The sequence below is a fragment of the Myripristis murdjan genome, chromosome 12 (assembly GCF_902150065.1).
Source record: "Myripristis murdjan chromosome 12, fMyrMur1.1, whole genome shotgun sequence".
In the NCBI taxonomy this organism is placed as follows: Eukaryota; Metazoa; Chordata; class Actinopteri; order Holocentriformes; family Holocentridae; genus Myripristis; species Myripristis murdjan.
In genome coordinates this window covers 28,225,651-28,253,469 of record NC_043991.1, presented here as the reverse complement: position 1 = coordinate 28,253,469, position 27,819 = coordinate 28,225,651, and the positions used below count along the sequence as shown (strand labels likewise).

The 27,819-nt window shown below is 41.9% G+C and overlaps 1 protein-coding gene across 5 annotated transcripts in view; it reads left to right on the top strand.

Moving 5' to 3' along the window:
* The window catches only part of dab2ipb (DAB2 interacting protein b), a 204,890-nt gene that overhangs the window by 7,129 nt on the left and 169,942 nt on the right, over positions 1–27,819 (top strand). For all 5 annotated transcript variants that reach the window (XM_030064951.1, XM_030064946.1, XM_030064945.1 and 2 more), the window contains 3 exons: positions 1,561–1,634; positions 9,402–9,523; positions 25,162–25,267. In XM_030064951.1, the coding sequence (XP_029920811.1) occupies positions 9,428–9,523; positions 25,162–25,267 (202 nt within the window). In that variant the 5' untranslated portion in view covers positions 1,561–1,634; positions 9,402–9,427. The remainder of the gene's footprint in view (positions 1–1,560; positions 1,635–9,401; positions 9,524–25,161; positions 25,268–27,819) is intronic.

The window sequence follows — 27,819 nt, the reverse complement described above, 5'->3', positions numbered from 1 at the left end:
ATTATTTTCTGGACAGTGAATTGTATGGTTTAGTTTGTTGAAGTGACAAATCAGTGTTACAACAGCTATTACAATGCTGCTGTCAATAATGAAAGTCAGCACAGTGGGAGTGTAAAATTATTATCATAGCTATGTCTGTGTTATAGTGACCATAAATAAAATGTAGGTGTTTAAGTAAGCAAAATGGTCGTGGCCTAGCTGATATTCAGTCAGACTCACATTTGAAATGTTTTATTACAGCATCAGAATACAGGTAGACTTTAACGTCTTGGCTTCAAGCTCATCACTCCTCGTGGATGTGTTTATATATAGATATAATTGGAGTGATGAGCAAATATGAGTAGATATCCCCCTAGCTGGAGCCTACAGGTTGATGCTGGAGTGAAAAAGCAGGCACCATTGCAGTGTAGCAGCGGCATTGTCATGTCAGATGGAGAGATGAGAAATTTTGCAGCTTAAATGGATTTCCAAATTTGGAGGATGCATTTGGTAGATGTGTGGAGAGTGAAGCATGTCTTGTGTGTATGTAGCAGTGCAGCTTGACTTAGGCCTAACTGCCTGAACTGACTGGCAGGTGCCACTCTATCTATGGTGATGTGATGATGAATGCTGTTACATAGGACATGTTACATTTGAACCCTTTTTAGGTTTTTCTAGTTTTGAGAGATGAGGAGAACCAAGGACCACAGGGAAAAGAGAGGGACAAAGACCAAAGGCAGAATCAGTTGCAGAAGAAGAAGTTGCAGACAGCATATTATGTGGAAGGCTACCACCATGTTTGCATTATTGTGTAGCCCAGTGGTCCCCAACCACCGGTCCGTGCCCCGATTCCTGTCCATGAGACATTCCAGATTGGGCCGTGCAGCATGGAAAAACAAACAAACAAACAAACAAAAAAAAACACTTGCCAGAACTTAATAAACTGAGACTATGCATTAGGCTACTAGGCTGTTTTACGTGCTGCTGAGCCAATATGCATGTAATTTGACTGCCTGACTGTAACTTTTTTTTTCCCCGTCACACCCATATGTTGCATTATGTCGATGCCGTGCAGCCCAGTTCATCTCAGTTCAGTAGACTCAGTCTCGGAGAGCGATTCACCGTTAGAGAAGAGAACTAGCTGCAAACCTGCAAAGGATGAGGCAGTCAAAGCTTTGAAGAGGTTGACTGGGTTTTTGATGTACAATTACAGCTGTTGTACAGGGTCGGGGGTGGTGGGGCTCAAAATGACATCCCTTCATAGGGCCCAAACTCTCTGGTGGTGCCCCTGCTTTCATGTCTTCTGTTCAATGACACACTGGGCATTCAGATACCATTTGATTGTAAGTGGTTGGTTGTCAGTGGCATTGTGATATTCTCTAGGGAAGTAAATGCTGTTAGAAATGCAGTCATGTAGCTGACTCCAACGCTTTGATTCTGAAGTCACTTTTATGTGAGAATGCCAAACAACTCTTCTAACTGTTCATTTATATATTTGTTGTACAACCTATCCTTTTTGTTTCTTTTGGCTTCTCTCTCTCTCTCTGCCTCCTCACCTCTGTATGTGTCTGCACCCTGAAGAACATGACCTCCAGCTAAGTGACTAGTCAGAAGCCAAAATCGTGGCTGTTGACAGTGGACAAATGTGTAACGAGGTAAGTTCAAGGCCTCTGTTTACCTGCATAGCATCCTCAAGAAGGCTTTGAAAATAAGTTCAGCTGTTACCTCTGCAGGTGGCCAGGCTTACAGTTTAACCTTAGCAGCAGTTTTAATTTTGCCAATGAATTTTTGGGTGATAAATAGTCGTTGATGACCCTGTTCGTGAAAACAAAAATGAAAACAAAGTATTTTTATGTTCACCCCAACCAAAAGTAGCAACAGAAAAATGTAGAGGTAGACTAATAGACAAGTGCAAATAAATATAAAGTTGTACCCCCTTTTGCTAGCAATGCCAACAGTCTGAGAGAAGACGCATTTGTTTAGACACTGAGGCTCCAGCAATCACATTAGTTAAAAAGAGAGCATGCTGAGTATTTATTTTTGACCTTTAATGTACATACTTGAGGCATGTAGTTTATCCTTTGTGTTGTTTCAGGTGTAAAGTTAATAATACATTGCTAAAAATGATGCTCACTTTTTAGTAAAATATTAGTTAAGAGAAAATGCTACACTATAATCCAAGCATGGGGACTTGCCAGAGCAATAAGATAAGAAAGCACAGAAAATGTAACAGTTTTTAGAATAGCGTCCTGTCATTTGTCTAAATAGAGTCAAATTAGTGTGATTAAAATTATTAATTTCTTCTACCTAAAACTTGACTAAGGCTAATGTAAAATAAATAGCTAAAATCTGATAAACCAATGACCAAGAAAAAAACTAAAATTCAAATACCTGTCAAATTTGACACAGTTTTTTCCTCCCCATCAGCAGTCTGAATGAGATTGTAATGGTTACCCGAACAAAAGAGGACTTCAAGATGTATGTATGTCCTGGGACGGTTCTGTGTTTCTGATGATAAAAGGCCATGCATGGTACATACATGGCCTACAATACATGGCAAGGCATAGCATACAGGACAGAAATATGCGCAAGTTCAAGTCATGGATAGTTCAAAAATTGGATACAGGAACATTTAATGTTGAAATGCCATGTTTTAATTGTTTTTTTTTTAATCACAATACATAGGTTGAAAATTGAAAATGATAAAAAATTGAGACCCAGATAAGAAAAGGTATAAAGTTGGCATAATTTCTTTAACAGTGTAGCCTCCATGTGGTCTTCACATTGTTTTTCACATATATTTGTGTGGTAGTCCTCTGATAGTTCTTTTTTTGGAGGTGTTACCAAGTCACCGCTTTGACCAATCAAGATGACAGCCCTGCTAGCTCCTCCTAAAAGTTTCTGAGAACTCAGAATTTAGCATCAACTCCTGAGTCGGGATTAAATCAGGTTCCATGAACTTAACTCCTTAACCTGCCATGGTACAATTGGAAACGCTTCTGCAACTTCTGAAACAGCCTTCACGATGCAGTGCGCAAGAGTACTTTCTTGTAGTTGAAAAGGGCCATTAATGACTCTGTAAGTGCCCCATACACCCACGACATTGAAGCCTGTTCTGGAAAATGTGAGAAGTTCTTGAATTATTTTACTAAAAATGTGCGAAATATTAGGCCCCAGACTTTCCCTGCTGTTTGTTTTCACTCTTGTCTTCCCTGAGCACCCTGCTGTGCTGGGCTATTTTCATCCCGTTATTGCCTTGGCTTTAGAGGAAACTACTTCTCACACAAAATCCAGATATTTTACTAGTCGTTAAGAGATGCCTGTTTACTAGCCAGGGCTTAAAGTACTCTGGCGTGGCGCCGGATTTCCGGCTTGACGGACATTCTGGTATTTTGTTTTTATTTTATTTTATTTTATTTTATTTTATTTTATTTTATTTATTTGTTTATTTTGTGGCAAAAAATTGGCATAAGTTAGTATTTAACGAATCATCTTCTGATTTTCAGCGAAGCACATGGGTAGATCCACCAATAGTATAGTGTTATCAAACTCAGCTGGCCAGTGACAGCTGAGTGGGGAGGGTCTAAAACCAGCACGCTGTGTGCGTTTTGTGCAACAGGTGGATGCGGCAGTCTAACGTCCGGTAGAGTAGATAAAGAGAGCTAAGCAGCGTTGAAGTAGAGTAGAGTAGGGCAGAGAGATGGAAGCAAAATACATTCAGTGTTTCCTCTATCATTCTATTGGCGGGGCAGGGCCTCACCAATGGAACTTCCCGCCTCGCCTGAAAGTAACACTAAATTAATTTAATTTAATTTAATTAATTTTCAAATTAAAAAATAAATAAAATCACAACAGAAATAATGTAACGTCGCATTCTATACCCGCACCCATCGATAAGCAGACAGAGAGAGGAGGAGAACAGAGGAGAATCACCAGTGGCGAAGATGAGTGTGTTCCCGGTCCAAGTCAAATGGACATGGGCGTTTCAAGCACAACTGCCGCTGTTACTCATGACCAGAGCCTATTCTATTAATATAGATAGATATAATATAGATGGGTCAATGAGTAGAAATCTGAAGAATATTGAGCAATTCAGTAATATTGTCCCCACCCTCCAAAATGTTTGTGAACCAACCAAGGTTTCAGGCTCAGGAAAAGTTTTCACTTTAAGCCCTGTTACTAGCTCTTTTCTTCCTTTCCCATGAGCTCGTTTCTTTTATAAATCACAGCAGACACTCATATCAATCAAATTTTAGAACTGCCCGCAGTTCCATTTTGGAAGTTTGAAATTTGGTAGTGATCTGCCACTTACTGTCAATTCTGTTGAATCTTCTATTTTACTTTTTTAGCAAACCACTGCTTTGATACAGTTGACTGCACTCTCTTGCTTACCGCTTTGAAAAATGCATTGTGCCACAAGCACAGTTCTCAAGTGGTCCCAGTAATACCTTGCTTGGCTGCAAGGTGCAAGTTACAGAATATTATTTGCATGACATACAAGCTGTATTTTCCCATAAAACTAAGTGATACCCTCAGTCTAGTTCAAGTTAGTGAAGGTCAGTGACTACAGTTATTGGATGTCACAAAGTAAAACGACCACAGGAGTAGTCTACTTGGGAGAGATTGGGACACAACACCACATCAGTTGACTGGTAGGCTATTCATAGCCAAGCCAAGGTCTACATCTGACACTGCAACATGGCTTTTGAGAATCCTTGATTAAAAACTGTTAAAGTCAAAGTAATATACGAATCATGCATCTGTGACTGTGGCACACACTGGGGATTGGACATGACTAAATTGAGAGAAAATGTGAAAAAAAAAAATCCACAAAAAGTGTCAGTTAATGGATTCCTTTGTTGTATTTTTCTGCCTTTCTATCTCCCATCTGCATTTTGTATTTCTCTGTGGCAAATCTAAAGCCTCTGGAATTGAATCTGAATTGTAGAATTTAGTTGACACCAAGATGAAAGCTACTTCTAAAGTAGCTTGGCTCAGTTGAAGTAAAACTTGAGTGTGCTTGACCTACTCTTTTCCACAGTCTGAGTATAAGCTGATCAGATTGATGCTGTATGTAGGCTATATCCCTGCTGTGTGTGTGAGTGTGAGTGTGTGAGTGAGAGAGAGAGAGAAATGTGCTATCACATGTGCATCACTCTACGTATGTATGTGATTGTAGAGGGTACACTGATTGGGATACCTGGCATATGAGGCATCTGCCAAGAAAAACAAAACGAAGAGACATAGCTGACAAAGCTGTGACAGTACCATTCACCCATACAACACATTAATTTTGCATACAAAATGTACAACATAAAAAAACTCCAGTTCCATAAAATTGTTATTGTTTGCCACCAAAAAAGAGAAAATAGTTCTCAATGCATGAATGATGAAGGCAGATTGCTCTGCATGGCTTTTAACAGTCACTGAAAGTTTGATATTTTATTGTTTCCACGTTCAACTTTTCTAAGAAGAGAGATAAAAATAAACAGTCTGAACAAAAATGAGAATTACTTACTGTTTAAAGTGAACAGGGACTGATGACACAGCTACAGCAGCATACTGACAACATACTGTGTGTGTGTGTGTGTGTGTGTGTGTGTGTGTGTGTGTGTATACAGTGGTGGAAAAAAGTTTTTGGACACCCCATTCATTGTGAAATATTGCATTAAGAATCACTCTTAGGTCTTCAATTTCTTTTTATACAGTCACAGCCAAAATACTAAACAAATCCTAAAAAAGCCATTAAAAACTTAAAATTGATTGGTTCCATAAAAATACATAAGAAATTTTGAGTATTGGGTCATTTTGGTACCAGTGATGAAGGTCGTTCTTTTTATTAAACAGGGATGCAAACAGCGCGCCGAAAAGCGCAACTCGCTTTTTTCGTGGCCATTTGGGTGACTTGTGTGAATCGTGCAGATCCGATGAGTTTTTTTAAGGGGGGGAGAGGTATCGATCACAGAATTGCGGACGGAATCGCGGAATTAGCCAAATAAAACAATCTATTTTTAACGCGGAATTTGACATAATAACAACTGCACCGGCACAGCACTAGCCAAACAGCAAAGAAACTTTCCAGCTACAGCAGCGCACTGACATAGATTGTCTAACAAAGTGAAGACTTGCTACTCCCCGCTATTTTCACTGGCTAACAGCTGCACACTGGCTTAGCTTGTCTATTCAGAGAAGAGGTATCACTTCGACTTATTTTTCATATTCAATCTGTGTTATCACATGCATACTACTGCTCATTCATTGGTAGTTGAATTGTTAGGTCTGTTTGATAAGTAATTTACATTTTTAAAATAAATAATTTAAAATATTGTTAAAAAATTTAATTAAAAAATTAAAAAATGTCTGGAGTCACGCGTACTGGTAAACATCCACTCCTTCAAGATAATTTATTATGTTCTACAACTCATAAATATACATTAACACTACATACTGAGTGTTTGAGCAACACATCTCTGTGATACAAAAGATCCGTGGTAAAGCTTCGTGTCTATATAAAGCCAGCACATTTGAAAGTTCTTCAGACAAACGGCAAAAGACAGACACAAAAATGACTAAAACAAGGAACCTAACGCAGGAAACACGCCTGAAGATAAAGATTCTCATCCAGGAAGGGTACAGCTGCCGCCCGATGGCCAGGAAGTGCAGATGCAGTCCTTCAGCAGTTGGATACACTCTGCAGAAATACTGAAGAACCAACAGCTTGGAAGACAAACCAAGATCTGGGCGTCCAAGGGTTTCTTCAGCAAGAAATGACCGCATCCTGATCCGCATGTACAGGCAAAACCGCCGAATGACATCACAGGAATTTCAGCAGCAGTGGTCAAACCAAACTGGTGCCCAGTATTCCACCCACACTGTACGTGGCCGACTTTTAGATCATGGCTTAAGGTCCTACAAGGCTATCAAGAAGCCCCTGATCAATGAGAGACAGAGGTTAGCCTGGCGTCGTTGGGCCCAGGCACACAAGAACTGGACAGCCAGGAATTGGAAGAAGATTCTGTGGTCAGAAGAATTTGTCAAGAATTTAGTTTTGTTAGTTTTTCTTGTAAACAATTAACAAAAAAATATAATTTGTATTTGTTTGTATCTGTCTAATGCAGCAACACCTTTTGAAACACAAAAAAGATTTTTCCACAAATATTTCATGATGATATTTGAGATTGTGTAAAATTTTAAGGGTGTCCGAAAACTCCGAAAACAGGTGTTTGATCCATGAATCGACCAATAAATTTCCTGGTTCAATTAGAATTGGTATTTAAACAGTCCTCCTCATCATGCTGTTCACATTTTGACATCATGAGACCAAGACGACACCTAACAATTGATCAGCACCTCGCCATTGAGGGGCTTCAAACAGGATGTTCTCAGATGGAAGTGGCCACTGAGCTTAGAGTGTCACAGAGTGTTATCAGCAGGTTGCAACAGAGATACAGAGAGACTGGAAGAGTCACAGAAAGGCATAGAAGTGGACGTCCTTTGGCCACATCCCACACTGATGACCGCTTCATTGTGAACAGTGCCCTGCGGAACCGGATGATGAATGCCACTCAACTCCAGGCACATTTAAGGGAGGTGAGAGGCACCCAAGTGTCACGTCAGACCATTCGAAACCATTTACATCAGCATGGTCTGCGTGCTAGACGACCTGCAAGGGTACCTGACCACAACACAACAAAAAATGTCAGTGTCAATAACTTGTCATGTGCCCTTGAGCATCAGTTACAGCTTGACAACGACGTCTCATGCTGTTCACAAGTCGAGTTATCTGCTGAGGCATGGCATCCCACTCTTCTTGAAGGGCGGCCCTCAGGACATTGAGGTTCTGGGGTACAGAGCTCCAGCCTCTACACAGCGACTCAGCTGATCCCATAGGTTTTCTATGGGATTCAGGTCTGAGAAAGTGCAGGCCACTCCATTTGAGGTACCCCAGTCTCCAGCAGCCATTCCCTAATGATACGACCTCGATGAGCTGGAGCATCAAACACCTGATGTGAAGTTTGCCATTAAACTCCTTGTTAGAGAACAGCAACTTGTGCAAAAAGTACTGAAACATTGAACAGTTGGACATGTGCATTCAAAAGTTTACAGAAGGTCACATTAAGTTCACCTGTAAAGGTTATAATGCATTTTAGGTTCATCCTGAAATTTCACCCGAAAGCCGAATATCCCTAACTTTTTGTGAGTAGTGTATATGTGTGTGTATATATCTATTATCTCTCTCTATATATCTGTGTGTATATATCTATATATCTATATCTATATATAAATATATAGATATATACACACACATATCTATCTGTTATCTCTCTATCTATATATATCTGTGTGTGTATATATATATCTATATCTATTATAGATATATAGATATACTGTATAAATATATATATATGAATGAGAATTAGACTGAGTATGTTTTGCAGTGCTCTGTTTCTGCTATAGGACTATACAGGTTGAGTGTTGTGCAGCACCATCCAGTGATACGGCACTACATAGGAGGACCCTTGCAGCAGCAGGAGCAGAAGTGTACCAGAACATCAGTACACTCTGACCCACATACACTCCTTATTAGCCTTCCAGCCAAACTAGACATAAAAAACACAACTAACACAGAATGCACCAACAGGTGGTGTTACAATGACTGAACAGTCTTGTATGGGATGTTTAATTTCCATTCTCTCCCTTTTATTTATTTGTTTCCTGACTCTGGTGAGACTGTGGATACTTTTAGTTTAGCCAGCAAAAAATCATTTTCTTATCATACAGTGTGTGGAGAGAGAATACCTAAGAAGCAGACATGATTTGTTTTGGAAAGAAAATACATTTTGTGAAACTCTGTATTGACTGATGCCGTCATAGTGCATGTGTAACAGTAAATCATGTGAGAATTGATGATAGATTGCATTCCTTCAGTGAACAAGCATATAGCTTTTCTTAAATTTGTGTCAGTCCATCATCTGAGATGTAGGAGAATCCGATTTGTGCTCGTCTAAGTTGTTTTTATTCATCCTTTTATTCACTTGACATCTTTAGGATGAAGGAGGAGAGAAGAGCAGATCTCACACAATAGTCATTACCCTCTAGCAACATTCCTAATTAAGAAAAGAGATTTTGTATTGACTGAGTAAAATTGTTTGTTGTACAAACGGACAAGTAATTCTCTTTTACATGAATGAAGGGCCTATTCAATAAAAACCTTGACTATGTGGTCTTGTTATGCTCACGTCCTCTCCCTTTCTAGGGGCTTGTTTCTAGGGCCTCAGTCTTGTGCTCTGTCTTTATATATTTTAGTCCATCAAAAATCAATACAACCATATTCTATTTTTTCCCTTTTTCCAGCCTCAACTACTTTTTCTCCGTGATTACAGATGATATCTCTTTTTTTTTCCCCTCTCCCACTCTGTCAGATGTGCAGGGTCCATCAGGACACTGGATGTCATATGGTCGCTCATACAAAGAGCGAGCTGCATGGAACCCAAAGTTCTTTATGGTCACCGACTGTAAGATGCTGCTTCTGGACAAAGAGGAGGTGGGAGAATATACTTTGCTGTTTTTGTCTCTCCTTTGCTCACATTCTTATTCTTCTTTTTTCTTCCTTTTTCCTCTATCCTCTGTTTTCTCCATCCTTATTATTTTCTGTCGCTTATCTGTTTCCCATTTATCCATTCATCCACATTGCCATCCATCTTACAACACATCACAACATATTTTTTCTTCTTATTCCCTTGCACCCTGTCTATTCTCCTACTCCTCTTCCCCTTCTTTCTGTTGCTGTGGTGCTTGCATGCAGTTAATCAAATCGTGTCAATTCTGCTGTGGTATTGTTCCTGCTATATTCTGTCATAGTGACATATGCTCTGCTGTGTGTGTATTGCATAGTTATAAGACTCCTATATTTTCACCTGTGTAACACACGGTAATGGCTTCGCTGTAATTGTGTAAATTGTGATAGTGCAAAAAGAGACTGCTTTTAAATTGCATACATTTTGTCATGTTCATATTGAATCATTAAATTAAAAATGTATTATTTGTGTTATTTTTTGAACGATTTTTATCCACAGGTCTTTTTTATGGTCTTTTAGTTTAGTGCTTAAATATGAGTATGACAAATTGAAATTCATACAAGTCAAATGCAGTCTCTGTTGCCTTGGTCTGGCCCCACTGCTGGCAGATGGCAGATGGTCATCTCCATTGTTCTTGTTCTGTTCTTGTCACAACTTGTCACGTGTGCAATGAGTGAAACTCAATCTTGTGAAATCGTTGTGATGGTGTATAAAAAACCAGTAGGTTCATAATTTGTGCTCTCTGCTTAAATCATTAACGTGTGTTTATAAACACCCAAGTGAAGATCACAACACTTAAAAAATGCCTGCTGGTGATTAACTCATTAAGTGCCACAACATTCTAGAACTCTCAGCATGCAGCCTGCCAGAGGGTTCTGGAATGTTCAGACCCCAGAGTGCCGGGCCAAAATTCTAAATGAGCCGACACCCTAAACTTACCGACTCTCTTTTGGTAAAAGCTCCACAGATTTTTTTCTATAATAGACAGGACCATCAAATTTGCTATGAGAACTGTCAAGACATAGGGCTACACAATAATGATTTTTTGATATATATAAATAAATAAATTCTGAAACCAGAGTTGAATGTTTAGAAAAAAAAAAATTTAATAAAGCAAAACAAGAATTTGGTATCATATTAGAATATTTCATAAGCCAGAGTTGAATATTTAGAAGAAAAAGATCTAATCAAGCTAAACAAGACTTTAATATAATATTTACATATTTTATAAGAAAACACTAAACGGAACACAATGAGGTGCCAACAAATCACCAAACAAGTATCAAACAAGTAGCCCTCCATATCACTCTCTACCCTTCAGGTAGCTCTCAGTCTCAAAAGCTTGGTGAGGCCTGCTCCAGAGGAAACTTTGTTTTAAACATCAACACTGGCCCCACGCTGTTGCCACTGGGCCAGACTAATTTTCTGGGGGGAGATACTTTGGTTTGTAGACCATCTTTGTGTGGTATGTCTCAAAACAGGGGACAGGACACAGGGCAGGCTGCTCAGGGCAGGTTTTGCAGAAAAAGGCAGTCTGCTTCCGTCCAGACTTCTTGCTGCTGCCCTCAGCAGGGCCTCTCTTCCTGCTGGAGCACACCTTGCAGTCGGGCTTGCTGCCCCCCTCTCTCAGTCCCAGGAAGTGTTGTCCCACTGCAGACAGCCGGGCTGGGACTCCTGGCATCTCTCTGGGAGGCAGCGGGGGGGCGTCCTCCAGGGGCCTGCCGAGCAGGCCTGCCACCACCTGGCTGCGAAAGTCTGGTGTGGCCATGGAGATGCCTGTTGCCTCTCGGAAGAGGATGTGTGCATTGACGAGGGCGACCTCTCTGACATGGTGGTAGAGGCGGATGTACCACTTCATGGAGCGGTGGGAGAAACTATAGTAGGAGCACAGCTGGTCAGCTCTGTCTACTCCGCCCATGTAGCGGTTATAGTCCTCCACACACCTGGGTTTGACCACCTCCTTGTATCCAGGTGGCCCCTTGGTCCGCACGTGCTTGACGAAGACACTGGCATCGTGCACTGTAATTTTAGTTGTAACAATAATGATTAGAAATATTCGTGTGATATAATATCACACACAGTAACAATAAAACAACATTTTCTAATACAGTACAAATAGCCTATACAGTGATACTGCATACAGGGTATAATAAGTATACTAAACTGTTACTGTCCATACTATATGTATCTTATTGTCTTAGCACATACTGGATATATCCTAGCACACACACTGCACATCTTGCATTCTGGTCACACATATTTTAGCACATATACTGTATATAGTTATTCATATTACTTTTAGCCTAAATAATCAATTAGGCATATCCCATTTATTTATTTCCTCCTCTAAATCACAGTAGGCTATCCAATCTATATGCACTATATATACATATATATATATATATACGCTTCTCTAAAATGTATTTATTTATTTATCTATCTAGCTATTTATTTATTTATTTATTTAACCAACTATTTATTATAACTACCGTGGCCGAGAACCGCCACTGCTGCAAATAAAAAAGAAAAACGCTGCTTGCAAATAAAAAAAAAGCAACGATTGCTGCAAAAAAAAAAAAAAAAAAAAAAAAGCAACGTTGCAAACAAAAAAGCCAAAACGGATTTTTCATGGCAGATTTTTTATATGTTATATTTAAGCAATAAGCCCCGAAAAGCCGTGGGTTACAGTGACTTTACAACGGCTTCAAGGGGCTTATTGCTTTTATAAAACGGCTACCCTACATATAGCCCATAAAATAAACACACAAGAAAAAAATCAATAATTTATTGGTAATAATGCAACAATATAACTGAGAACTATTCATTCTTCCACCAAGCGAGATAGAGTGGACAGAATGGTTGTCAACCAACACAGACGCTCAGATTGCTTTTTCATCTAGCGCCATCATCATGTCACATCAGGCTATTTTTTCGTTAATGTTGAATTGGATATTTCTCTGGAGAAATAGCCTACCTCTCGCTGCTGCCTCCTGATCCACCTGCCTTTTATCTCCACCCAAAGCGGACACAGTGTGACAGCGCCGATGTATGGTAAATTAACAGTATACTTTTATTATTATTGTTATTGTTACATCCGACATTAGGCATACGTCTGCGCAGAAACGCACCTGTCGCCGTCCCTGCAAAGAGGAGTCCAAACATAATTGAACAGTATTTTAACAATTGCACTATTAATGGAAATATCCAATTCAACATTAACGAGCCCAGATAGCCTGATGTGACGTGATGATGGCACTAGATGACAACCAATCTTAGCGTCTGTGTTGCTTGGCAACCATTCTGTCCACTCTATCTTGCTTGGTGGAAGAATGAATAGTTCTCAGTTTTATTGTTGCATTATTACCAATAAATTGTTGATTTTTTTCTTGTGTGTTTATTTCATGGGCTATATGTAGGGTAACCGTTCTATAAAAGCAATAAGCCCCTTGAAGCCGTGAGTTACAGTGATATTATAACGGCGATTTTACATTTTAGAAGGCCCATCAACCGTTGTAAAATCACTGCAACCCACGGCTTTTCGGGGCTTATTGCTTAAATATAACAAATACAAAAAATCTGCCATGAAAAATCCGTTTTGGCTTTTTTGTTTGCATCGTTGCTTTTTTTTTTTATTTGCAACGCAGCGTTTTCCTTTTTTATTTGCAGCAATCGTTGCTTTTTTTTTATTTGCAACGCAGCGTTTTTCTTATTTATTTGCAGCGTTTTTTTTTTTTTTATTATTATTATTATTTGCAACGATGGAGGTTCTCGGCCACCGAATATAACTGTCCAAAAGCCTACCTGTTGACAACACTGTCACGGTGCCAGCATCCCTGAACGAGGCGGACAGAAGAGGTTTCTTCTCATAAAAGACAGGAGCCTCACCAGCCACTAGGTTCATGTCGCGGAGCTGCGGGGGCATCCCCTGTCGGTTTTTCCTCACTGTCCCACACGCACCGGTGCCTCCGTCGTGGAGAGTGAGGTACAGAGCAGGGGAGGTATAATAATTGTCCGTGTAAAGGACGTGGCCTTTGCCCAGCAAGCCGGCTTTTTCCATAAGCTGGGTGACCGAGCTGTACCCTATTCCCTTGTCTCTGTCATAGCTGTAGGCGCCGCCTGTGTACAGGTCCCAAAGATAAGTGTAGTTGGTCCGGGCGTCGGTCAACACAAAACTTTTCATGCCGAAGCGCACTCGCTTGGACGGGATGTACTGCCGGAAAAAAACACGTCCACGAAAAGAGATCATCGACTCATCTATAGCCAGCTCCCGGTGCGGATAGTATTCTTCCATGAAGCTGTGAAGTACGGCCTCGGTCAGGGGACGGATTTTGAACAGCGCGTCGTACGCATCATCCCCTCTCTCTCTTCTCATCTCGTTGTTATTGAAATGGAGGAACGAATTAATTAACTGGTATCTGTTACGGGACATCACGCGACCGTAATTTGGCGTCCAGTTCAGCTGGGTACTGTCCCTGCTCCAGTAATTTGCGATGTTGGGTTTAGCGCACATTCCCATTCCCACCTGGATGCCGACAAACCTCTCCATCTCCTCCTCCGTGGTGGGCTTCCATTCATGGAGACGCGACTGTGGAGGAAGTTGGCGACTTGCCAAGAGTTGCTGGGCATATCTGTTGGTTTCCAGGGCCATATTTTTTAACACAAGAGGCGAAAAAAAGGCCCGAAAAAAATCATAGGGGTTCTTAGAACTCCACACACGCTGCGCGCCACACCGGGAGCTGTCAAAGACCGGCAGCCCCGGCCGCTCCGGCCCGGCCCTCTCCGGAGTCGCTGGTACCTGACGCCACTCCCCCGAAAGCTGCTGCTGCACCTGCTCTCTCCTCTGCCTCTCCTCCAAATCTCTTCTCTCCTGCCGCTCCTGATCATCCAACTCTTCATCTTGAAATCCCAAAAACTCATCATCGCTGTCACTGTCTTGATTTATAAATAGGTCGTAAGCTGACGCTGCCATCTTTGCTAGTTAACGTTACCGTTAGCTACCGAAAGTCGCTTTTGATGGTAGGATGTTGTTTGGCAAGAGCGGTAAATCTGAATACCATATAAGGTAAGATTACCAAATAAGGTCAGATGCATTCTGTATTCTGGTGAAGTTTGATTGGTCAATAACAAAAAAACTGTACAGCAACAGGTATTTTATTGGTTGAAACAATTTTCATTCATACAACCCAGTTTGGGCGACCGAAGTCTCCCTCGGCACGCTGGGGGGTTTAGAACTCTGTCGACTTCAGTCTCCCCCGGCACGCTGGGGGGCCTAGGATTCGGCGACTTTAGTCGCCCACGGCACTTAATGGGTTAAGTAAGTAAGTATAGTTTACTTATATAGCTCCTGTCACAGACAAAGATAAAAAAAAAAAAAATCAAAATAAGAACAAACATAACAGAAAACACATACATAAGGACTCCATCATTCCAGGGTTTTGGCACCACAGTTCCAAACCTACTGTCACCTTTAGTGCTGAGTGTTATGCTGCGTTCCAGCGGACCTGTGAACCTGTGAATCACGACTTCAAAGTCACGAGTTACGACTTCAAACCGTTCCAGGCATAACCGATAAATACAACCGTCTTCAGTTGGTCTCCATTCGAACAAGGAAGTCGGAGTACGTTGAGCACAATCGAGTTCACATCGTTTCAGTGGATTGCAGCAAGTAAAAGCCAAATCAAAAATACTATGTGCATCTAAATCCTTTGCTATATTGAACATGTAATTCCACTTTTTGGAGCACCTGTTGTGACAGTACACTTCCATGATAATCTGTGAAATTGGCTTATAACATACATCAACTTGTGATGCAACCTGGACACATTATCAGTGATGTTACCTGGGGTCATGGAGTGTTTTGGGTCTTTCAAACGTCATACACTCTCACCCAGGCGACCCAGATGGGGTTGATCAGGCCCCAGCTTGTGTCCAGGTAGCACTACCCCAACCACGGTTCTCCTCTCCTCATCCACAGCCACCTTGAGGCAACTTCTGCTGCCTCAGTGACCTCTTTGATGGCCCTTCGCTTACTGGCCCCTGTGATGCCCAGCATGCTGTAGGCCCTGCAGAGAGACTGGCCTGCGAACCCTCTGCATCCCACCTCAATGGGCTCGCACCACACTCGCCACCTGTTGTTCCAGCACTCCTCCACTAGCTCGGCGTATTTTGTCCGCTTCGTCTCATTAGCCTCCTCAATGCTGTCCTCAAGGGGATGGTGAGTTCCAAGAGAACAATCTGCTTGGAGGCTTCTGAGACGAGCAGCATGTCTGGCCTCAGCGTTGTAATGGCAACAGTTTCTGGAAATTTCAGTTTCTTCCCAAGGTCAACTTTCAATTCCCAGTCTTGTGCCTTTGCTAGCAGGCCAGAAGAGGTGGCCCTGTCAGCTGATGGTGGCTTCTCCCCAGCCCAGACGAAAGTGATGGTGTTCTTCACTGGGCAGAGGTGCTTGCAGTGGCTAATCCCACTGCTGATGGTGTTCGCTATTGCCTTCAGGACTTGATCATGGGGCCAGTGGTAGCGACTTTCGCCCAGAGCTTTCGAACAGGAGCTTGAGGATGTGCTCCAGGGTCCCCCTCTTCAGGCACAGGGTGCAAGCTGGTGACTCCACCATTCCCCAGCAGAACAAATTGGATGGGCTAGGTAGAACGATAGGGCTCAGCGTTCCACAGCTCCGCCCATGAGACTTTGCAGTTCACTGCATGCTCCCATCTTGTCCAGGCTCCCTGCTGCCGCATTCCAACCATCCTGCTGACCCTCTCCTCCTCTACTGATGCCCGCACTTCTTCCTGCACCAGTGATCTCCTGTCCTTCCCCTGTGCCTTGTCGAAGCGAGATGTTGTACTGCTACCCAGGCCCGCTCTTCCACGAGTCACTGCTTCCACCAGTGCCCTGTGCCATAGGCATGAGTCAACAACATCGCAACATCCACAGCCTCTGCTGCCCTCTACTTCCGCCCTGTCCTGACTTCAATCCCAGCCTGGGAGACCTTCGGGTCCTCTGACTCTCGATTTTGCAGCACCTCCCTAGTATGGCTCACCTTGAACTCTTCATTCAGGCTGCTGATAGGGAGCTTCAACTTGGTGTTCTGATCATACAAGGCGATGCTGGTCAGGCTCCAACGTAGACCCAGCCACTTCCATAGGAACCTGCTGGCTCTCCTCTCAAAGCCCTCAGTGGTGGAGATTGGAACCTCATAGATCAAGAGGGACTAGAGAATCCGTGGGAGGATGCTGTGCTGGTAAATCCAGGCCTTGAACTTACCAGGTAAGCCTGACTTATCCACTGCGGCTAGCCAGGCTTCCAGTTCAAGGTTGGTTGCATGGATGGCTGCTGTGTCTTTCAGGCTGCAGGACCTCTGCACTGAACCTCAGCAGACTTCGCCAGCATGTTCATGGCAAGTCCGAACAGGATCACTGAAATGGTGCATCCAGTGATGATCCCCTTCTCAAGCCTGTGCCAGGCTGATGTTGTAGACCCAGCAGAGACTCTCAGACTGAAACTGTTGTGGTAGTCCAGAATGAGGTCCCTAAACTTGTCTGGAATGTGGTGCCGGCACAGTGCCTCTTGGATCTCCTTCCAGCTGGGCTCCTTCCCATCAAAGTCCAGAGTTGGTGCAGGTGGATCAATCAGGTGCTAGCAGTGGCCCAGATCCTGCTCCCTGGCTTTGTCACTGAAGGTGTCTCTGAGGTGGCGGTCAATCTGGCCCTCTCTTTCCTCCTTCTCCTATGCCACACACCTCACCTCAGAGTGATGAGCTTCTTGTGGAGGATGTTACACAGCTCTGATAGAGGTCCCTTCTCCTTCTCCCTTGCCTCCTTGAACCGCCTCCTCAAGCTCTTCAGCTCCTGCCTAAGCTGGTGGATCTTGTTTGCCCTGTTGTTCATGGGGTAGGGGAGATACACTGCTCTCTTCTCCTCCAGTCCATATCTCTCAGCTGCTAGGCTGATGATGGTGGTGGTCATTGCCTGGAGGTGTCGATCCGCATCACCCTTGGCTGTTACTTCCAAGATGGTATCGGCGTCTTCGTCAAACTGAAGCCACTGCTTCTCCTTGATAGCTTGGGGCCATTTGACCCGATGATGTTCTGACGTTATGTGTGGGTTTGGAGCTTGTCACTTGGAGGTTCTGGGCGTTGTGGGTTGACTCCGGGCCTAGCTCCTCCTGCGTCTCACCAGGGGTGTTCCCTGACTGCTGTGTCACAGATACCATCTGCATGCATCTCATCTTGGCCTGGTGGATTTTCAGGCTATGTGGGTTTTTGCAAAAAGCATTGTGTACCCGTCATCGTGTTTCCATCGCTGTGTATCAGTGTCCTTTGGTCCGTCCAAATGGGATCCTCATCCCCCCCGTCTGCTGTCTCTACAGCTGTCACTGCTCTATGAAATCGGGAACACCATCTATCTACAGTGCATTCAGAAAGTATTCAGACCCCCTTCACTTTTTTCACTTTTGTTATGTTGTAGCATGATGCTACAATCTTTTAAAATAATTTTTTCTCTCATTAATCTACACTCAGTACCCCATAATGACAAAGTGAAAACAGAATTATAGACATTTTTGCAAATTTACTAAAAAGAAAAAACTGAAATATCACATTGACATAAGTATTCAGACCCTTTGCCTCCCATTTCTCTTGATGGTTGCTGAGATGTTTCTACACCTTGATTAGAGTCCACCTGTGCTAAATTAAATTGATTGGACATGATTGGGAAAGGCACATGCCTCTCTACAGGAGGCCTCACAGCTGACAATGCAAATCAGAGCAAGATCTGGGGAAGGCTACCAAAAAATCTGCTGCGCTGAAGGTTCCCAAGAGCACAGTGGCCTCCATAATTCTCAAATGGAAGGCGTTTGGCACAACCATGACTCTTCCAAGAGCTGGTTGCCCGGTCAAACTCAGCAATCGTGGGAGAAGGATCTTAGTAAGAAAAGTTACCAAGAACCAGATGGTCACTCTGACTGAGCTCCAGAGATCCTGTGTGGAGATGGGACAAAGCTCCAGAAGGACAACCATCACTGCAGCCCTCCACCGATCTGGTCTTTATGGCAGAGTGGCTAGACGGAAGTCTCTCCTCAGTGCAAAACACATGAAAGCCTGCTTGGAGTGTGCAAAAAAGCACCTGAAGGAGTCTTAGACTGAGAAACAAGATTCTCTGGTCTGATAAAACCAAGATTGAACTGTTGGGCCTCAATTCCAAACGTTATATCTGGAAGAAACCAGGCACCGCTCATCACCTGCCCAGTACCATCCCAAGTGAAGTATGGTGGTGGCAGCTGTGGGGCTGTTTTTCAGCAACAGGGATTGGGAGACTGCTCAGGGTTGAGGGAAAACTAAATGGAGTAATAATCACACATCATCTAACAAATTGGTAGAGGTAATCTCACTCTACTAGTGAGCATTCACTTTATTTTGTTGCAAAATCATATCACATCAGTGTTGAGGTGTTGAATTGTTTTCATCATTTAATTTAACCAATTTAAATTTACCTCATTCTTGTATCATTCGTAAATAGATAAAGGAAAAATATAAAGTCACTATTTCACTAGATGCATGTAAGGTGGATGAACATCTGTGCAGGCAGCATATTTATTAAGTATTTCAGTGGCAACCATTGCTCACTGGATAGGGACTCCCATGTCGGCACAGCTGTGTATAAATCTGGTCCCCGAACATGGAGATCAAAGCAAATATTGGACATTTATTTGCATACTAACTGTTTGTCCCATAGCAATGATAGTATTTCTGTGGAAAGTGAACAAACAGCAGGCCAAAACCAAGAAAATTGTATAACTTCAGTGGCTCTGTGTAGATAATGGTAAGGCCAGAGAATTTGTGGACAGCTCTATATGCCTCAGTAGAATTTATCAGAATATATGCTACTGCAAAGAAGCAAACATAATCATGCACCCATGCATACATTGCAACTCTAATTTGATTCATGTGGTCAGCACAGACCTGGAACCTGCCCAGCAATGCACTAATGAGATTTTTTGTGGGAAAATTAAAATGCCCCCACCCCTCCCCCATATAATGCACCTCACACTGTACATGGAGGAATTAATGTGTGTGGATAATTCCAGTAAGATTTGGAAGAATAACCACATCACCATGCTTTACCACTGTGCTTTACTCTACCTTGCTGTCCAGTACTGTGCTTCATTCTAGTTTGCTCCACAATAATATATTATGCTTTACTGAACTCTTCTTTATTTATTCTAAATGGTTAAGTGAGGCACCAAGCTTTTGTCACAACATTCATGTTTTGCTCCCAACAGTAGGTATCAGAGAGCAGTTGTACTAACAGTGATGCAATCTTAATTATGTTTTTCTTTCAAATTAATTCAGAAATAGCAGTGATGAACTGGAACATAGAGCAAAATGTTTACAGTGAGTATTTCTTACTTATATAGCCCTTACTATATTCCTAAATACATAGGCACTGAACCAGTAGGTTGCATTATCCGATTGTAGTTGTACAGGTTCATGTATTATTATATGGAACAATCAGTGAAAGAAATGTACTTTAAGTCAGAATATTGTACACACACACAGCAAATTACTGAGGCCCTGATACACAGTGATTGCACTGCAGGAGGAAACAGCCGAAACAAATTGCTCCTCAGCTGCAAGAACAAAGTGCATGCTGTTCACTAAAATATTTAACCAAATCAAATAATTGTGCAAAAATGCCCAACATCTTACTGCAACCACAAATGCAGTTACATTTACATATGGACAAATATACAACTGTTGTATTGTTATTAAGGCAACAGCATGATTACACCTTTTACTTGATTGCAAAATCTCCCTATAATAATTAGGGGTGCTCCATCGCGGGTACTTCACGATTCGATGCGATTTCGATTATGGGAGCTTTGATTTTTTGATTATAGCGATTACAGCGTTTGTCGATTCGATGCGATTTTTGGTGCCACGATTCTTCGATTATTGCGATATTTACAGCTATTTTCCATGCAAGACTGATTTTGTGTTAATCTGTGGCTAGCTTTGTAAATAAATAGCCCATAAATTAACTCATGTCACTCTCAAAATAAAGATTTTTTGAACATTTGACTAGGAATTATTTTTCAAAGACACAAAATATTTTGACTATGTAATCTGGGAGTAGCTCCCAACATTTAACACAACATTGGCATGGAGCACAGCCCCATCTAGGGGCCAGTGAAAGAATTGCATAAGCCAGTTCCATCATAACAAAGAGTAATTAAAAATTTGGTACACAGGCACTACAGTACAACATTGACTTTTATTTATGTATGTATGTATTTATTATAGTTTATAATTTATCGTGTTGCGAAAGTACTTGACGGTGGCGTTCGTTTCGTGGGTGGAGATAAAAGGCCGGCGGATCAGGAGGGGGCTTGTCTGTAAAGTCTGATTTGACATGCAGCTTCATATGGGACGCAGGGCGAACGAGGGCAACCGCAAATTAAAGCCCGACTCCTTCAGCATTCGCCACAACGAAAATGGCCTAAAATATGTCACCGTGTCTTTCAACGAATGCACAAAAAAAAATCACAAAGATGCTGCCGAAAAAAAACATAGAAAGCCTGCGGGGATTCATATATAAGCATCCGGGTAACCCACTGTGTCCGGTGGCCTCCCTGGAGAAATAGCCTACCTCTCCCTGCTGCCTCCTGATCCACCTGCCTTTTATCTCCACCCAAAGCGGACACAGTGTGACAGCGCTGATGTATGGTAAATAAACAGTATACTTTTATTATTATTGTTGTTGTTACAACCGACGTTAGGCATACGTCTGCGCAAAAACGCACCTGTCACGAAACGCATGCCACCGTCCCTGCAAAGAAGAGTCCAAACATAATTGAACACTATTTTAACAATTGCTCTACTAATGGAAATATCCAATTCAACATTAACGTGCCCAAATAGCCTGATGTGACATGATGAAGGCGCTGGATGAAAAAGCTATCTTACCGTCTGCACTCTGTGCATTCTGTCCACTCTATCTTGCTTGGTGGAAGAATGAATAGTTCTCAATTTTGTTGTTGCATTTTTACCAATAAATTATTGATTTTTTTCTTGTGTGTTTTTTTTATGGGCTATATGTAGGGTAACCATTTTATAAAAGCAAGTCCCTTGAAGCCGTGAGTTACAGTTATTTTACAACGGCTTCCCGTTTGCTATGGTCCCACCTACTAAACTGTCCGGGTGGCGCACGCGTTACCTACTTTTTGTTCCGGGTACCCGTTTTTTTTCCGGGCTTGGTGGAAAAGAATCGACATGAAAAAATCGATGCATATCGATGCACGAAAACATCGCGATGCATCGCAATTTCGATGAATTGCACCCACCACTAATAATAATCCTGTTTATATAACCAAAGTATTCATTTTTGAATTCAAAAAATTCAAAAAAAAAAAAAATAGGTGTTGGACTGGGTCTGAACACGATATACTTATTTGTCCAGACAGGTTGTTAAATGTACTGCATTTATAATGGACTGCATTTCTAGTGTTAACACTTTGAGTACTCTACCTTCTGCCTGAAATGCTATACAATGTATGCCTCACATTCACATTTGTGCACTGATGCTCAGCAGGAGCAATTTTGAAGTTCGGTGGCTTGCTTAACCACACTTTGACATACTACCAGGAAGAGGTTGGTTTTGAACGAGGAATCCTTCGATTTCTAGACTCTACCCTCTGAGCCAGGTAGCACCCTATCCTGAATGTCACAAGCAAATGGAATATGTATAGTGGGCCTACAGTTGTTATCTCTAGAAGTGGCACAGTCAGTGCAACAAGTTAGCTTTAATGTTATGCATTCTACCGGTTGAGCCCCTAAGATTTGAATCAAAACAGAGTCATCTATGTCTGTATCCCTTCTACACCAACTTTTCTGCTTACTCTCATGATTCCTTCGTATTTGGAGGCAGTGAAATAAAAGTGAGATAGAACTGAAGTTCAGTCAAAGTGGGCCGTGTTGATCCTGCTCTTGTCATTTGTGATAAAATGTTTGCAAATATGCTGTTGTTGTCTGTCCTGAAGGAATTAGGCCACTTCCATTCTAAAAGCCAGACTGACATGCACCCAGTGAAGAATTTGCTCCCACAAAGACAAAGAGAGAAAATTAAAACTGGGCCAAGGAATAGAGTGTGAATGTAAAAAGTGTGAGATAGGAGAATTGTTTCTAAATTGAACAAAGCTGCCACCTTCTTTAAGCAGTGTAGTCCAATAATATGAAATGATAAAAAACAAATGAAAAAAGTACAAGTTCAGGGAGGTTTTAGAGTAGAGTGATGACCCAGCTAATTTTCACCTTCTGCTTGTGCTATAGCCTAAAATTGGCTATACAGGCCACAAGATCACACTGTGTGGAAAGGCAACTGAAAGTTTTCCTCTTGAAAAAATACACTTTTAGTCTCATTTTAAATGATGGATTACTGAGCTGTTTTTAGTGTTTTTGAAAACAATGTGAGCCTGTGACTTCTTGGAGGTAAGGCATATCTGCAGTAGAGCAGACAGTAGTGGTTCCTGACTGACTAACACATGGTGAGTTAAGACTGCTATCAGCATTTATGGCAACAGGGAAAAATGACACTGGTGTTATCCTTTAATATGTCATGCCATTCATTTTTCTGATATTCATTTCTAAAGCAGCACATTGCTGCCAGAAGAGGGGGCTCATCATTATACACAGAACAAACTTTAAAAACAGACATGTTTTATGTGTTAATATCAACAACCACACTAACTGAGACGGTCTTCATTAGTTTTCAGATTGTGTTTGCTTATACCATGGACCAGCAAGCATGAATTAATTACGGCCAAGCATGCAATCAGCATAACTGAATCGACAGAGAAAGAGAGGAGATACTGGACTTTTTTTCTATAGTAATGCTTTCTGGCCCAACATTCTGTTTTTAATAAATTGCCTGCTTCACATTTGTGCTTTCATACCTGGTAACATAACAACCCAGTGAAAGTGAAGCCTTTCACTGGGTCTGATAGCCTCTGAGCAGCTTGTGCCCCACTCCAAGTCCCCTTCACAGTTGTTGAGTTAGTTGTTGAGAAGTGTGAGATTGCTAATCCTCCAGTGGGCAAGTGTAACTCTCACTGCTTGTGCTAAGATTTTTCTGGCAAGTAAGTGGATTTTTGTTGGGATTTTTTGCTAGATAAATATATTTTACTAGCTGAATCCATCCATCCATCCATCCATCTTCTGCTGCTTATCCGGGGCCGGGTCGCGGGGGCAGCAGTCTAAGCAGGGACGCCCAGACTTCCCTCTTCCCAGACACTTCCGCCAGCTCCTCGGGAGGAACCCCAAGGTGTTCCCAGGCCAGCCGAGATACATAGTCCCTCCAGCGTGTCCTGGGTCTTCCCTGGGGCCTCCTCCCGGTGGGGCATGCCCGGAACACCTCCCCAGGGAGGCGTCCACTAGCTGAATTTTGCTGAAAAAAAATCCTATTGATGAAAACAAGATGAACAGAGACTACAGTAATAAAAAAGATAATTATCTTACTCTCTAAACATACAGCCTAACTCTGTTGTGAAGACCATATTGTCTACCTTCATCCTATTCAGATAGAGTATTTGACAAGACCTTCGCACTGGAATCCCTGGTTGCTGTGCAGTGTTTTTCACATTGACTTCCATTAAAATGAAGGGGCACTGATTCATTGAACAGTTAGCTATCGATAAATGAAATGGATAAGTGAATGGATCGATGTGTGGATAGATGCATGCATGCACACATTCATTCATTCACTAAGAGGTAACCTGTTAAAGTTATATAGATTATTATCTCCCTTGAGATTCTTGCCCTTACATACCACATACTGTGATTCACAATAGGTAGTAGCAAACCGTGACACTCTCATGTGATCCTCAAGTTAGAGCTCAAATGGCTTTATCATTGTGCTTAGACAGCTAGACATTGTCCTTACGCTAGAGTTTGTGTCAGCAATAGTTGTTCTTAAAACAAAGTCCCGTGAGGCAATTAAGGTGCTGACCTTTAGAGTGGATCACAGAGAGGCAGGCAGATAAATGAGAGTCACAGAACCAGAGACGGACAGTCACAGAAAGACAGAAAGGGTACTGTATTGAACTGACTGGTGTGAGGATGTTCGATAAGCCACTATCACTTCTATAAAGAGGCACCAGGCCTCCCTTTCGTTTTCACTTACCACTCTGTGATCGCACCCATCGTTTCCTTTTGTTTGCATAATAAATGGGAACACATTGTTTGGTATGCAAGCTGAAAGAAGATACGGACTGACAGAGACTGATGTGCTGCTAATGCCTGCTCTTTTTTGTCCTTTGCTTCTCATTAATCAGGACCAGCTGGACTAGTGCTGCATTAAACACAGTGTTCAGTGTAGCCTCAAGGAGGCAGATGAGGATTCTTTGTGATGGTTGTAGCAGTTTTTTGCACCAGATCCAAAATTGCAGTTTTCCCAGTGACACAATTTTTCATGTTTCTGTCTACCTCTGTAGCTCATCAGTGTGTTTAGTATTTGTAATTTCTCTCCTCTTTTATCTGTCTTTTATATTTCTTGCTTGGTCTTTGTCTATTTCTTTTTCCCTCCCTTAGCCCACCTATTTTTCCGTATTTTTGCAGGAGAGGCGCTCTGAGTCGTGCAAGGTCCGTCTTCTCCGACGCACCATCAGTGTCCCTGTGGAAACCCAGTTCCCAGAATTGCACAGCCAGTTATCCAGTGAGAGTGGTGAGTGGCCTGAACATTGACCTCAGCACTGGTCAGTCCTCAGATTCTCAATAAAGGCTCAAGTGGATTGGCCTTTTTTCTGCAATCTGCCAAACTTTTAACAATAGCATGTCCAAGGCTGCCAAAAATCAGCTTACCAAACACAGCGTTTTCAAGGTGCACAGTACACAGTGCTTGTTTAACACAATGGCCAAATGGTTAATCTGTCTATAGTATCTACCTGTTTGCTTTATATGTACCTCAGCACAGTAACACCACACTTCATTCCATCACTCAACAGCACATGTTGCATTTCTGACTGTGTGGTTCTGCTAGCCTGAACCTTTCAAACTGTTGTTTTCCTTCAAGTCTTATCCACTAGATGGAGAGCTTGCTGTGTCCTAGCGCTGTTCTGTATATCCTTACAGTTTTTTCTACCATGAGTACTGCTGCTGTCAACTGCTTGGAAAAGTTAATGTGATGTGACACTGTTCCTCTTGCAGTTGCTGGCAGTGTAATTGAGTTTTGATTTAATGCCATTGATTTATATTCAGTGTTTATGTGCAATGTTATGTCAGTACAAAATATTCAGAACCTGTACCAGCAATTCATGTTACACTCAATGTGTTTTCTCTCTCCCTTAAAAATACTGACTATACACTGGTTATGTGCAGAGGACAGCACCTTAGTAAGAGCTGTGCTCAGTGCCCAGGGCATAGGCCATAAAGACAGCCACCAAGGCCACTCTCCAGTCAGACAGTGCTCAGGAAAGATGTAGGATTAAAAAGTGAATTAATTGAAAAAGTAAGTAATTTTTAGTGTGCGTTAGGGAGAGGGAAGAGATAAAAATCTAATAAAATCAAGAAATAATTTACATTTCATGTCTCAGCAAAAATTAGATGAGGTGAGGTGCTAGCCCTGCTCCCCTGTCCAGTTTCCACCCCAACCCCCACTATCGCGTAAGCTATGTTCATGGAGCGCATCCTGATTTGATAAACCAGCAGACTCAGAAGAAAGCACAGCAGGTCAACCAGGGTTTCCTCCAGGATTTTTTGAAACTGTGGGGGAGGGCTTCAACGTCAGCGTCAGTGTTATCAAACAGACCTAACAATTCAGCTACCAGTGAATGAGCAGTAGTATGCATGTGATAACACAGATTGAAAAATAAGCCGAAGTGATACCTCTTCTCTGAATAGACAAGCTAAACCAGTGTGCTGCTGTTAGCCAGTGAAAATAGACCGGTGTGGCAACTCTTCGCTTTGTTACACAATCTATGTCAGTGCGCTGCTGTAGCTGCAAGTTTCTTTGCCTTTTGGACTCGTACGGTGCCGGTGCAGTTGTTGTAATGTTTTTTCTTGGTGGTGCAGGTGCAGGTGAAACGACTGGAGGGGTTGTGCCACCCAGATTAAACAAACTATCATTTGATTTAATAGCAGTAAAAGCATAATACAGCCTATACAGCTATATCTTTATATAGGTTCCTGTGTCATAATGGCATTTCCTTTTAGAACAAAGATCTTCATGTCACATTCATCCATCTGCATAGATTACATCTAATTGTCATCTGTGGAGCAGTTAAACATATTTCATAAAGTAAATTTACAGTAGATCATACAATTTATTTATATGAAAGGATAATCTGAAAGGAAATTTGTGATAATAAAGGGTAATTGTGAGATTTTGCCCAAGATATTAAAATCAAATAATGCATTTTGCATTTTGCTTAAATTGTCCATTTTTAATTTAATTTAATTTTTTTTTTAGATTCCTTTTTAAAATATTTGGATAGCAACCACCGTCTGCCAAACCTGGGGAGTTGGCTGGTGGAAAAGGAAGTCAAAGGACCATGTTCAACCTTTAAACTGGGCTCAGACTACAGGGGTTTTAAAATCGATGGTTATGAACTCTATTCAGTATTTATACCACCACCAACTCACCAGTAACTCTTGGTTCATTTTGAAACAAGCTTTCCAGCCTTTTTCTAGTGTTTTGCCTTTATGTTTTTGACCTCTCCTTTCCTTTTGGATTCTGATTTTTTTTTTTTTTTTTTTGCCAGAGCCCCTCTGTGAGTCTGTTGGATTTTTGACTTTGGATTGTACCTGGACACTGATTGTAAGCCTGACCCTTTTCTGCACTGTGGCCTTTCTAACTGACCTCCCGCCTATCTTTGAGTAAATGGTTTGATTTTGCGCCTGCACCTCTCTGTGTGATCCCTGCTCTTGAGTCTTTTTCTGACCACCAGTTGTTACACCTAACCAATTTTCAGAATAGGTGGCATCACGTACATAAGGAGAAAGTTCAAGATGTTCTTCTCTCTAATCTCAAACTTGCACACACTACAAGATTTGAAATTAATTACGCATTGCACACTACAGGATATTAACATTACTGAGCCAGAGGCACCAATGTACCACCTCATGTCATCTCATGCGATCTCATGGGGAAGCAGTTGTAAACAAAATAGAAGCTTACATGGTGTAACAACTTGCTTTAGAAATGCTTTGCACTAAAAATTCAATCTAAAATTTAGAAGTATTTTGTGTGTGACAGAAAAGGGGTTGATGAAACTCGAT